General features: G+C 40.0%; 1 protein-coding gene across 1 annotated transcript in view; it reads left to right on the top strand.

Annotated features, from left to right (window-relative positions):
• The first annotated feature begins 373 nt into the window (after positions 1-373).
• The window catches only part of HSD17B12 (hydroxysteroid (17-beta) dehydrogenase 12), a 17,777-nt gene continuing 6,105 nt past the window's right edge, over positions 374-12,045 (top strand). The window contains exons 1-3 of the mRNA XM_009701987.1: positions 374-416; positions 5,852-5,933; positions 10,884-10,949. Coding sequence (XP_009700289.1) covers positions 382-416; positions 5,852-5,933; positions 10,884-10,949 — 183 coding nt within the window. The 5' untranslated portion in view covers positions 374-381. The remainder of the gene's footprint in view (positions 417-5,851; positions 5,934-10,883; positions 10,950-12,045) is intronic.

Below are 12,045 nucleotides of genomic sequence, written 5' to 3' on the forward strand. Positions count from 1 at the left end.
TTTACTCAGTCTTGAGGAAGACAGGTGCTTTTCATGGGGAGAGAAAGATCGTACATGTACCGTCGTACTCTGGTGTTTCAATGTTCTTTAGAGGCCACGGATGCTGCAGAGCGGAGAAGACTTTTTTTTTTTTTTTAATTTACTCTCATGCTGCTAGCTGGATGTGTTCACCAGATTCAGTGCACACACTACTTGAGAGAGCCAAGTTATCCAGGTAGAATAAAAATAAACTGCCTACGCAAAGTATGGTCTCTGCTTCCCAGAGCCGTGGTTGGGGTGGAGGGGGTGGCAGCTGCTTCTGGGAGGAAGGGAGGCTTCCCTCGGTCTCTGGCTGTCTGGTGTCTGAATTCTTAGCCATCACGAATGTTTTCTTTTTTGCAGATGACACGACTGGTGCTGCCCGGCATGCTGGAAAGGTGAGTCACACTAACACTACCCAGACAAAGTCATCATTATTTATAGGGGAGAATCCTTTCTTGAAAAATTCATTACTGTGACTAATCAGCCTAGTCTCCATGTTTTAATGGCAGAGTAATGCCGGGTGAGTCACGCTGATGGTGCATGAATCATCAGACGGTGGAAGCCTTTTCCACTCGATTCCCTTTTTATTTTTCCTCTCCCTTCTCCACTGTTGTGGTGATTCCTTTTAGAACAGAATTAAAAAGCCCGTCTGACTCATCAGCACTAACTCAACAACCTGCTATTCTGAGGGGGTGGTTACAGTTCCTGGGAATAACCTTCTTAAGGCTATTTCTCCAAGTCATTGTAAGTAAAATGGATGCAAAGAATATGTTCTCATTATACAGTAGGAGGTATATTGAGGAAAGCCTGTGATCATTTGGAAAAGTAGAACTGGAGACCAGGTCTTTAAAATGAGTTAATGCACACCACTGTCGCCACCAAAGACATGTACTGACTTCCCAGCTAGCTCCCAGGTGAAGCTACAAGGTGCAGCGTTTCCACGTAGTCCCTCCAGGCTGTTGTCTAGCTGATATTGACTGTCCCAGGCTGCTCGCCGTCTCTTTTGTGGTGGTAAGCCCAGCTTGCTGGGACTCGCCCTAGGTCAGGTCTGAGCTACGCTCGCAATACTGAGGGAATCTGTGTAGAGCCATGCATGACAGTCACCGTGGTATCGCCTTCAAACGAATGCTGTAGGAGGAGCATATATATGGGGCAAACCTCCAAATCTGACAAAGATTAAGAAAAAAAATAAAATTGGTATTTCTTGTATCATCCCACTATCTGGGAGTCTTCATTGCAGATCCCGATTCAATTATTTCAGTGTTGCACAGATGCAGAGCAAAGGTTTCACATCTACAACAAAGTTTCTTTGTGAGTACAATCTGTCAGAGCTAGTGGCCAGCGTGGAAGTCAGTGTCTAGCACATCAGGGTGATGGTGAGCTTACATTTTTAGTTAATCAGGAAATAAGAATGAGTTTATTTCATGTAAAGAAACTTGAATTAGAAAAGAAGACCCCAGACAGAGGTGGAGCGGGGGTGTAATATTTCCCAGTGAAGCTGGAGTATAGGATGAGGATTATAATACAGTGATGGTAGCTACTCAGGGTTTGTAAGTCAAAAGTTACTCCTTGCCCATGTACTATTATTGATAGATAAAGGGACCTGCCTGTTGTGAAACCATTGCCCTCCGAAGATGCCAACATGACCAAAGCCATTCTGCTTTCAAAGGATTTAATGTTGTGTTGTTATCAATTTTTGGAACTTTGAAGCTCTTAACAATTTCTTGCCTCCGTTTCTTCTTTGTCTAAAGAAATGTCATAGTTACCCATTTGCCAAAATTGATCTCTTCCGCTTCTCAGGACAGAATGATGTGTACTCTACGTATAGAATATCCTGTGTATATTTTTCTGTTATGTATTAACCTGGGTAAGATGATTTGAATGAAAAGCAGCAAACCAGGATCCTGCTGACGTCTGGCTCTGACTGCCCTTGAGCACACCATGTTATGTTTCTTCTCGCTTTTCTTAACTACATGATTACCTCAGGAATCTCAAGGATAAATGTTCACGAAGAGGCTTGGAAAGAAAAGGTTAATAGTGCTTTAAAAGAAAAAAGTACGCATCTTGAATCTTTTCCTGTGTGTGAGGAGCCACTTTAAATGACTGCTCCATTTGAATGAAGGCCTTGGTTTCTGTCCCAGGGAAAAATATTTGAAAAAGCTTTTATTTTCTGTTCAGTTTTTCAAAGTCAGTTGGATTTGCAGTGCACAGAAGCAATGTCTGCAGCTGCCAACTCCTGCATAGTCATAGCTCACAGGCCGTTAACACCGCTAAGAGTCTGTAACCGCAGGAGGACATGGATGTCCAGCAGATCCAAGGGCATGAATGAATGGTGGCTGCACTCAGCTGCTCTTTGGGCCAACCATAAATTTCTCACATGGGACCATGGGTTAGGAAAAAGGGCTCCAAGCTCTAAGAATAAAACGAGGAATCCCATTGTTATTCCTTGCTTGTCCAAGGAGGAGAGCGTGTTGAGTAGATAGGTGTGACGTAGCACTCTATAGCATCTTGCAGCTAGCTGTAGTGCGTACTTTTACGTATCTGAATGTTGGTTTTATGGCCACATATTACAAGACAAATAACAGAAATGGAGCAGACTTTACATGCTTTGGATCCAGGTCTGTAAGGAGAAAGCGCACCTGCATCTTGGTGTGTCTTTTACTTTTTATTTATAATAAACATAGCAGCATTAGATGAATGCCACTTCTGGTAATGGTGTTTAGATTCTCTGCTGTGGCTCCTCTGTTGTGCTCTGAACACTTAAGAGTGACAATTTATAATCTGCAGCTTCCTATTACCCTTCAATGGGCAGTTCCTCTGTAAATTTTCAGGCTACTCTCTAAGGTGGGAGACTCATAGAACTGAAAATCGAGGCTTGATGTCTTTGGGAACAAACCCCCCCCCTCCACAACAACAAAAATCAGTTGACTGTTTCTAGACAAATATCAAACTATGGTATTTATTGCCAGGGAAGTAGCAAGTGCATAATTACATTACAGAGGAAGCTTGCTCTTTCCACTTGGCGTGCAGCTGGAGCAGGCGCTGGTTGCCACAGCAACAGGGAGATGGCTAAATATAGCCTTCCCGACGCTGGACCACTTAAGGTAGAATGATGGGGAGGTGTGAGGGTGTGGGCCTGGCTCTCTTCATCCTAACCAACTTTTTTTCCTTTTTTTTTTTGCATGAACTGCACAGTTGAGTTGGACGGAGCCAACGTTTCTTTTTGCCGCGCCGATGCTTGCATAGTTCTTCAGATCCCTCCCTAAAAAAACCCATTTCTTCTGCAATTCCTCTATGAAGCAAAATTGTAATTGGAGTAATTGGAAGTGTTCCCCCTACACGCATGCTTCTCAGTTTCCTTTTAAGTTATAAGCTTTTAAGGCTAGAATTATTTTCTTTATAAAGAAAAAATACAAACCACAAAACCCACAGTGGCATTGACTGCTTCAGAGAGACCAATACATGGAGCTTCTGCAAGGGGCTGCTATTAATTTGTTGTGTTTCCAAGAGGGTTTTCTTCACTGGGTCAGATCATTAATCCCCTGCACCTCGATGGTGGTCACGACTCCTTCTAGAAAGCTGCAGTTTAGCCAGACGCTGTGTGACCTGTGCTTTACAGCCTGAATGCCAGCCTCTCTTCTAAAGCTTCCGTTTGTTTTATAAGCACGAGGCTTGTGTTTATCCATATAAACACTTACCCTTTTTCGAATCCTGTTAAGTTTTTATCCTCAATTAAGTTTTGTGGCAAGTACTCCTGTTGTCTGAATATGGGAAGAGCACTTCCTTTTATCAGATCTAAATTTCAGTCTTTCATTTAAATGTTATCTTTCTTTTGCATTCTGAGAGGATAAATCAAGATCTTGATCTTTGTCATTCATTAGTCTGTATACTCTTATCATGGCTGCTCTTAATAGTCTCTTAAATAGCTAAATTGAACCAATCTCTTCACCTCATCGATGTTTCAGGGTTTTTTTCTTCTTTTCCCCTTTCTTAATATTTCTGTCCTATATTTGGAGGGATGAAAGTGTTCCATGGACTGTAATACAAGATTTCAGTGGTGGTGGATCTGTCCCTGCCATTCTGACCATCCTGTTCTTTGGCTGGTTTTGGTGACTGCTGCATAAAAGAGAATTCCTTGTGGACCTTGTTTCCAGGGACTGGATAGTTGATTTAGAGTCTTGCAAGGTTTGTGATTAATTCACGTTATTTCCTTCAGTATGCATTGTTGGTTTTGTTAATACTGATGTTTTTCATCTGCCATTCTGTAGTCTGTTCACATAGCAGTCTGAGCTCTTTAAAAAGTTCCTTATAGTGTTCTCCAATCTGGTAACCTCTCTTAAAAACTGCATGAATACTCATTTCACTGCTAATCCCCATTTGAGCTCATGAATAAATATCACAAGCACCACCTGTCTTGATACGAAAAACTTCTGGCATCCACTGTTAACCTTTTGCTGTCGTGAAAATTCATGATTAATTTGTGGTCTTATTTTCTCCATACTACATATTTTGATCCATGTTACTATTTTATTTCATCAACCAAGCCTGGCAGATAACTCCTGAAAAATCCAACAAGCTTTGGCACAGGTGTTTGAAATCCTGAATGACTGAAATGATTCTTTTCCGTCACGTTAGCCATCTAATTTCAAGAGGTGAATCAATCGCAGATTTAATTCACACTTGTATCATGGCAGAAGCCACGTTGGTTTGAATCTATTGTCACAATTTTCAAAGAGTTATGTTGTTTTCGTTTGTAATGGTCACTTAAACTCAACTGGTTGATTTTAAGACGGTTACTTAAATCATTGTGGCAGCAGCAGCATCATAGGGTATACTTAGATGAACAAGTATGATGAGAAACTCGTATGTGAATCTGCAGGAGTTGAGCTGCATGATACCTACGTGAATGTTCTCACTCTGCCCTAAACACGACATACTTAGTATGTTCAGATAAACTGGCTTGAATTTACCACAGGGTAAGAAGAAGAGATGCATCTTTCACTGTGTTGGACTGTGTGGTAGCACCTTCTAACAGCATACTTGCGCTAATTTGCCTGAAGTTTTTAAAACTAATTCTTCTTTCTTCTTAGCACTAAATAATATGTCTGGTTTTGTAAGTAAAACTAGTCTCAGAAGTAGGCATGCTCAAAATCAGTCTGGGTTGGGTAATCCAGAAGTCTGGCGTTCTGTCCTACCTGCACATGCTTTAGAAGTGCTTGGTGGAGCTGGTGGTAGCTAATTTCTGACTGGTACCCTTACCGAAATATTGTTGTGGCATACCTTTGGTGTTACTGTAATACAGCTGTAAAACAACTCTCATTTTCTGTAGTCATCCACTGGACATCCTCCATATTAAAACACTCCTTTATTTGAGCAGTAGATTCAGATACTTTGTATCTTGAAGATCCATCATGAAGTAACATTTAGAAGAGCGAAAGGATTATCAAAGTGTAAACTATACACCAAACTTGTGTTGCCATTTCTGCCACATTAGCCCAAGATTTAGATGTTGCCTTTTGGACTTGCGCCAGCTTTACCCAGTCGGTTTTGCATAGTTTAGCCCAGTGTGTGTGTATATATTTATGTATGGAGCTTGATTCTCTTGCTGTATTGACCTTGGAGTTGTTCCTGATTTATACCAGCTGCTTAAGTACTTATAATTGTGCTTAGAGTCATATTAGTAAATTTTAATTTAGGATTTGGTTAGGGGTTTTAAACAGATCTTAATCTCAATTGCAGCCTAGAGGTTTTTTTTAGGCTTGCAGTAATTTTCTGAAACATGAAAGATGGTTCCTTTATTTCATGATAATATACCTTCATTGCCTTTCAGATCAAAAGGGGTAATCCTGAATATCTCCTCAGCTGCTGGGATGTATCCAACTCCACTGCTGACTCTTTACTCTGCAACCAAGGTAAGCGTTCTTTTCCATGCTGAAAGCGAGTGTCAAACATAAATGTTTTGGTGTCCATCTAGTGGTGCTTTCATGAACTAAAAGTACTGAGTTTCTAACTTAAATTTTTCCAATAGTGGAAGCTGGAAGGTTGAGAGGAAAAATTGAGTGCAAGGGTTTACCGGCATGAAAATGTCTATTTTATATATTTCATTATGCATTCTGCTTTTACGAGGAAAAGAATGCTAGTGTACCAAGCAAGCTTAGTGTGAGGTTGAGAAAGGACATTGACACTTTCTTATTTTGACTTTGAAACTTTTTTCCCCTAATCGTACTGAAGATGTGTATCTTCAGTATATATGTATATATATTTATTTAAGTAGGACTGTTCTGGTGCTTGCTCGAAGCAAACATTTGTTCTTTTTTATTAGTTGCCTTAAGCTTAGCATTTCAGGTAAGAGAAAGGATAGAGCTCCAGGGCCTCACCATTACCAAATAGTCAACTTCACTTGATCTGCTGGCCATACATCCTGCTAACGTAGCCCAGTATGTTGCTTGATGTTCTTGCAGTGGGTGGATTACTGGCTTATCTTCTCCCTGGCAGCCACCGTAAATTCCAGGTTCTTTGCAGCAGGGCTGCTACTCGACCGAAATTAAGGCATGGCGTTATCCCACTCTGTATGCAGGACTTTGCACTTCACTCTGTGCCAGTCGAGAAATCTCACGATGTTTAACAATAATCAAGTTTATCAGGATCTCTCTGGACTGAAGCTCTGTCATGTCAGTCGCTCCATCTAATGTTGTCATCTGCAAATTTGCTGAGGGTGTGCTCTGTGTCATCATCTAGGTTGCTGATAGGAGATACTAAAGAATATTGGCCTTGGTATTGATCTGTAGGGTTCTCTGCTTGTTATCAGCCAGGTGTCAAGCTATTCATCATGGCCCTTTGAGCCTGGTGGTCCAGCCAATTTTCAGTCTGGCTAGCAGTTTGTCATTTCAGCACATATCTGCTCGACTTCCAAATGAGAATGCTGCAGAAGAAGGTGTCAAAAGCTTTACTGAAGTGAAAATCTCTCTCTCTATATATATACACATACACACACGTATAGTTTATACGTATTAAAAATCTGTTTCCCTCATGTAAAAAGCTTGTCCACTCCATTGTAGAAAGGAATTTGCTGTTGGTAAATCTGTGTTGACTGTTTCTGATGTATTTTCTTGTCCTTTATGTGCTTGGAAATGAATTCCAAGAGGAGGGCTCCATCATCTTTCCACAAACGGAGTTAAAGCTGACAGGATCATTCTTGCCTTTTCAAGGAGGGATATGTTAGCCCTCTTCCAGTTGTCAAAGACCTCCCCTAGTTTCCATAGTGTTTCAGGTATTGTAGGCAGCAGACTTTATATATATACGGACTAGTTCTTTCCGCACTCTTGAGTGAATCCGTGGTGGCTCCATGGATTTGAACATACCCAATTTCTCTGAGTAGTCCCTAAATTGTTGCTGCCTCTGCCTATCCCTTTCGTTAAACAAAACTGGTGCATGCAGAGGCATGTGAGCGGGCTTTGGCTGTGCAAAGGCAAGAGAAGTGTTGAATACCTTAACCTTTTTCTATCCTTTAGCTCCAGGTTGTCTCCCTCATCCATCAACAGACCCTCCATTTCTCTGAAACTCCTCTTGAAACTAGAGTACCTGTAGGATCCTTTACTGCTACCCTTAATGACCTTTGATAGTCTTTTCCTAGCTTGTATTTTATTCCAAAGTACCCAGTAATGTTTTATGTTTCTCTTTTGTTACTTCTCCTTGTTTCTGTGTCTCCTATGCTCATTTTTAGTTCATCAAGAAGCTGCCTGCTTAGCCAAATGCTCCTTTTACTGAAATTTCCAGTCGTCTTCCACAATAGGCTGGTTCATTTTACCAGTTCATAAGTTACTACGCTAGACCTACATTTCACGTTAAATTTATGTGCTCTGGTTTCTCTTTGTGTCACTTGGACAGTTTTGTCTTTCTGCAGCTGTTGTTTTTTAGGTTTTGTTTTGTGTGTGTGTGTTTTTTTTTTTCGAAAGGTACTTACAGGGGCTTCTAAAATGTTCCTCTAAAGATCTCCAGGTAACGCCGTAAAGACAGGCTATGGGTACACAGTATGGAACTGAAGTATACCTGATAAAACTAAATGCAAGAGACATTTACACTGGTATTAAAGCAGTATGGCACTAGAGCTTTTTCAGGCGCACCTGGTAATTACTTTAAATACTTCAAGGATTTCGGAGTCTAAGCAGAACCTTGACAGGATGAAGAAGTTTTCAGTAGTGTCATTCATGTCAGAACAGACCTACGTTTCCTCTAGACTCTTAGTAACGTCTTCATATTTCCAGAAAGGAATTGATGCACGCTATTGTACTCATACTAAAGGAGGGGATATTTAAGTTTAGAAATCATGAAAACCTGAATTAGTTTTAGCTGATACGCTGTTTCCTGAGAGCACAGTTCTTTGTTTTAATAGAAAAGGTCACTTTCGTTGCGGCAGTGCCTTCAGCTTTATGGAATGAATTGAGCTTCTGATTTTAGTGACAATATGCCTTACGCTGCTTTGGATAGTCTTTTTTTCAGTGAGAATCTCAAATATTTCTTCCCCTCACTTTAAGAAACTCAGTTGTGGGTTAAGTAATCTGCCTGTTCTCAGCACTGCTCATCTTCTACCACAGCAAGATTAGTAAGCATGAAAGTGACTCCCCTAATGTAGCTATAGAAAGACTATATCTGCAATTTCTAGGTGTTTTTTTTTTTTTTCTCATCTATATAGAGGGGATTTAAAGCATAGTATCCTTCAGGTCTAAGTCAATGGCTTTCGCTAATTATCAGGAACAGACGCAGTCCAACTCTTTAACCTTCCCATGGAGAGTTCCCTATTTTACAATGAAACAAGACACTTTTAAAGGAATCATAGTCCTATTTTTTGACAGGTTTACCTATTTACTTATGTTAATACTAATGAGAAGTGAAATATGATTATTCCCCCCTGATCTTTAGTGTTTGGGTTTGTTACTAGATAGCCAAGGAGAAGAAATTTTCTTGCATGCAATGCTTATCTGCTTATTCAGGGGATGTTTACTTAGTGTTCATAAGACCATTTTAAGTTAACAGTTGTTGGGAGGCTTGAGCCTGTGGAGTTAGAAAACCGAACTTGTCTTGAAATAAATTCTTCAAGAATCAAAACTCCAAAGCTTATTTGGGTACTGGAAGTTGTTTTTTCTTCTCATGTAAAATGAACATTCTCTTTATTGCAAGCTCTTTGCGACCAGTAGAGATGACAGTCTTTTTATACACTCTCTCTCTCCGTATTTGGAGCAGTAACTCATTTCAGGACTCTTGTCATGTAGAAACAGTTAGAAATTTGAATGATCAAAGCACTTTGATTAACACAACATAGGGGTTTTTAATTTATTGTTAATGGATTATTGATATACTCTGCGCAGTTATCACACATACATCTGGCAACTGCGTTCAGGGACTGCACCAAACTATTTGCATGTCTATGCAAGTGCCTTCTTGTTGCAATAGGATGGCTGGCTCGCTTGAATCATTGCTGCTAGACCAGACTTTCAGAGCCTTGTTCGTGTTGAGTATTGAATTTCATTAAGAACTTAGACTTGGGGGGAAAGGGAGAAGGAAAGAACAGTTGGACAGAAGATAAGCTTTTTTGCTTTAATGAGCCTCCTTCTAACTTGTACATGCAACTTGAAGATGGAGAATAAAAGGACCTATCTGCTACACAGCAAAAAAAAAAATAAATCTTGTTTTCTTTCAGTTCTTGTGTATGCTCAGAAGAGTATCTATAGTAATGGCCCAGTAGTGCGGGAGTGTTTCTGTTGCTGCTTGTATAGGCTGAGTTCAGTGGGATGACCCTGACAGGAGAAACACTGGGCACTGCAAAGTTGTAAGTGCTGGTTTCAGTTGGGACTTGTGTGAATCCACTGGTGACATGGTGACCAAAGGAAGACTGTAAAGCAGGTGCAAAACTAGAGCTTTGCTGTTTGTTTTGAATCTGATCTGAAGCAACTGCTTCTTAAATACTTGAGTTAATTTATTTGGTATTTATTATAGCTTCCAGCATGGAAAAGATAGTTTAGTTCCTTCAGTTAAAGGTACTGCATTCATCCTACTTGGCCATGTTGTTTCACTAAAACAGGAAACCGTAGCAGAACCTGATATTTTGTCTCGCTGTGCTGCAGGAGGGAAAAGTGGAAAGGTGGTTTAGAAGAACTCGAGGAGGGGGGAATGTGTGCTAGTTTGAACTGCTGAGCAGCCTTGGGTTATTAGGACAATACTTTCTGGGCATGGTTGTGGAGGCAACTGTATCAGATGTGAGGGCATCTTGAAAGCAGGTACTAGCATCCATCTTTTAAGCCCTTTCACTTCTTTCTTTAAACTTTTCATCTTGTAATTTCTAAAACTTCCAGAAGTTTGGAAGAGAATCTGTGGAGGAGGACTTCAGGACTAGGAAGAAGTATCGCTATAGGGTGGCATTTCTTAACAGTGTAAAGGCAGAAGACAAAGTATTTAAACACTAAGTTTTAAAAACCATGGACAAGAGAAACCTATTTAAATCACTCTTCAAAAAAGAAAAAAAGTCTAAGGAGATGACATTAGTGAGCAATGTGAACATACAAAGTCTTACTGTCCTTTTTTTATCTAGATTTTATGTAACAAATCTAGTTCCTTCTACCTTCTAAATTAAAAAGGATTTTACTTGTTTAGATTGAGCCTCACTTCTGTAAAAATACTTTGGTAGCATAGGGTTTCTATTCAGACGGCATTGCTGTACTAGGCAAAGTTTCTTTGAAAACTTAAGGTTTTTCGCTTTGAAAACAGGAACTCTAAATAGTAGTTCAAATACGCTTATAAAAACCTGCAAAGTAGAGTTTCCATGTTACTGTGTAGCATGCTGCATGTTTCCCTTCTTTTCTCTCTAGGCTTTTGTGGATTACTTCTCCCGAGGCCTCCACGCGGAATATAAGAGCAAGGGCATCATTGTGCAGGTAAGTAGAGTTTGTTTCATGTAAGTGTGGTTTCCACAGCAACATTGGTGTCTTGGTAACAAAAGGGAATCGGCATATTCTCTTACTCATGAATATGTGACACAGATTAAGGATAAGGATTTCCTTTGATCCCATTAGCAGCTCTCTTAAGTTAATCTGAAATAACACATCTTGAAGCAACAAAAACGACGGGTTTTGTATTTTGTTTTGTTTTTTGTTTTCTTCTTTTTTGTGTTTTGGTGTTTTTTTTTTTTAGCTGATGGTGGTAATTGAACCTTTAAGTATAAAATATTCCATAAAACTGCGTGCAACTGTAGAATACATCTTTATTCAACTTCATCTACTGGAATGCACTTTTGAATTGCATTTGTACAGAGATTCAATGGGTAACTGCTCAAAAGACTAGAAATAGTAGCAATTCCTGCAGTGTCAGTGAATCAACTGCTAGTGCAAGCATAGTAGTGGAAACAAACAAAAGCCTCAAAGACCCTCTGTACCTAATGGACAGATTTAATTTTCTTTAATACTATGTTTCCACATTACTAAAGAGTCTTGCTTTTTTCTCCCCCCATTTGTTTACTTTCCATGGTTTTAATTAGTTTTGATGGGGCATAAAAGCAAACCAAGCCAGTCTCTCACAACTTTACAGGATTTTGCTTTAATATCACTTCTCACATACTCTTAGTGTTTGCTTCCAAAACGTAGCTGGAATTTCCAGCTTTGGTCGCAAACACCGAGTTTCTCATTACTTATTAAACCTGTTGCTCTCTAGAGCAATAGTCAGTTTGATAAAAGTGGTATAACATCTTACCTGTACCGTGAAGACAATGGTGTTATCTCTTTTAAATTCAGTTCAGGGTCGTCTTATGAGCCAGACTGGCCTACATCCATGCCTGTCATTCCCCTACTCTGTATGGTGGTTCTCAAAACCATCTGAACTCCAAAGGCCCTATGAGGAGTACGGCACAAAGTTGCCTGCCTTTGTTTGGGTAATTATTAAGCGCGAGAGTACAACTTTTGTTGCTGGCTAAAACCGTAGAGAAGTTGTTTTCAATTTAAGGCTATGTTACCTTTTTGATGTGCTAGATTTCCCCCC

The sequence above is a fragment of the Cariama cristata genome, unplaced genomic scaffold (genome assembly GCF_000690535.1).
Source record: "Cariama cristata isolate BGI_N322 unplaced genomic scaffold, ASM69053v1 scaffold1406, whole genome shotgun sequence".
Taxonomy (NCBI): Eukaryota; Metazoa; Chordata; class Aves; order Cariamiformes; family Cariamidae; genus Cariama; species Cariama cristata.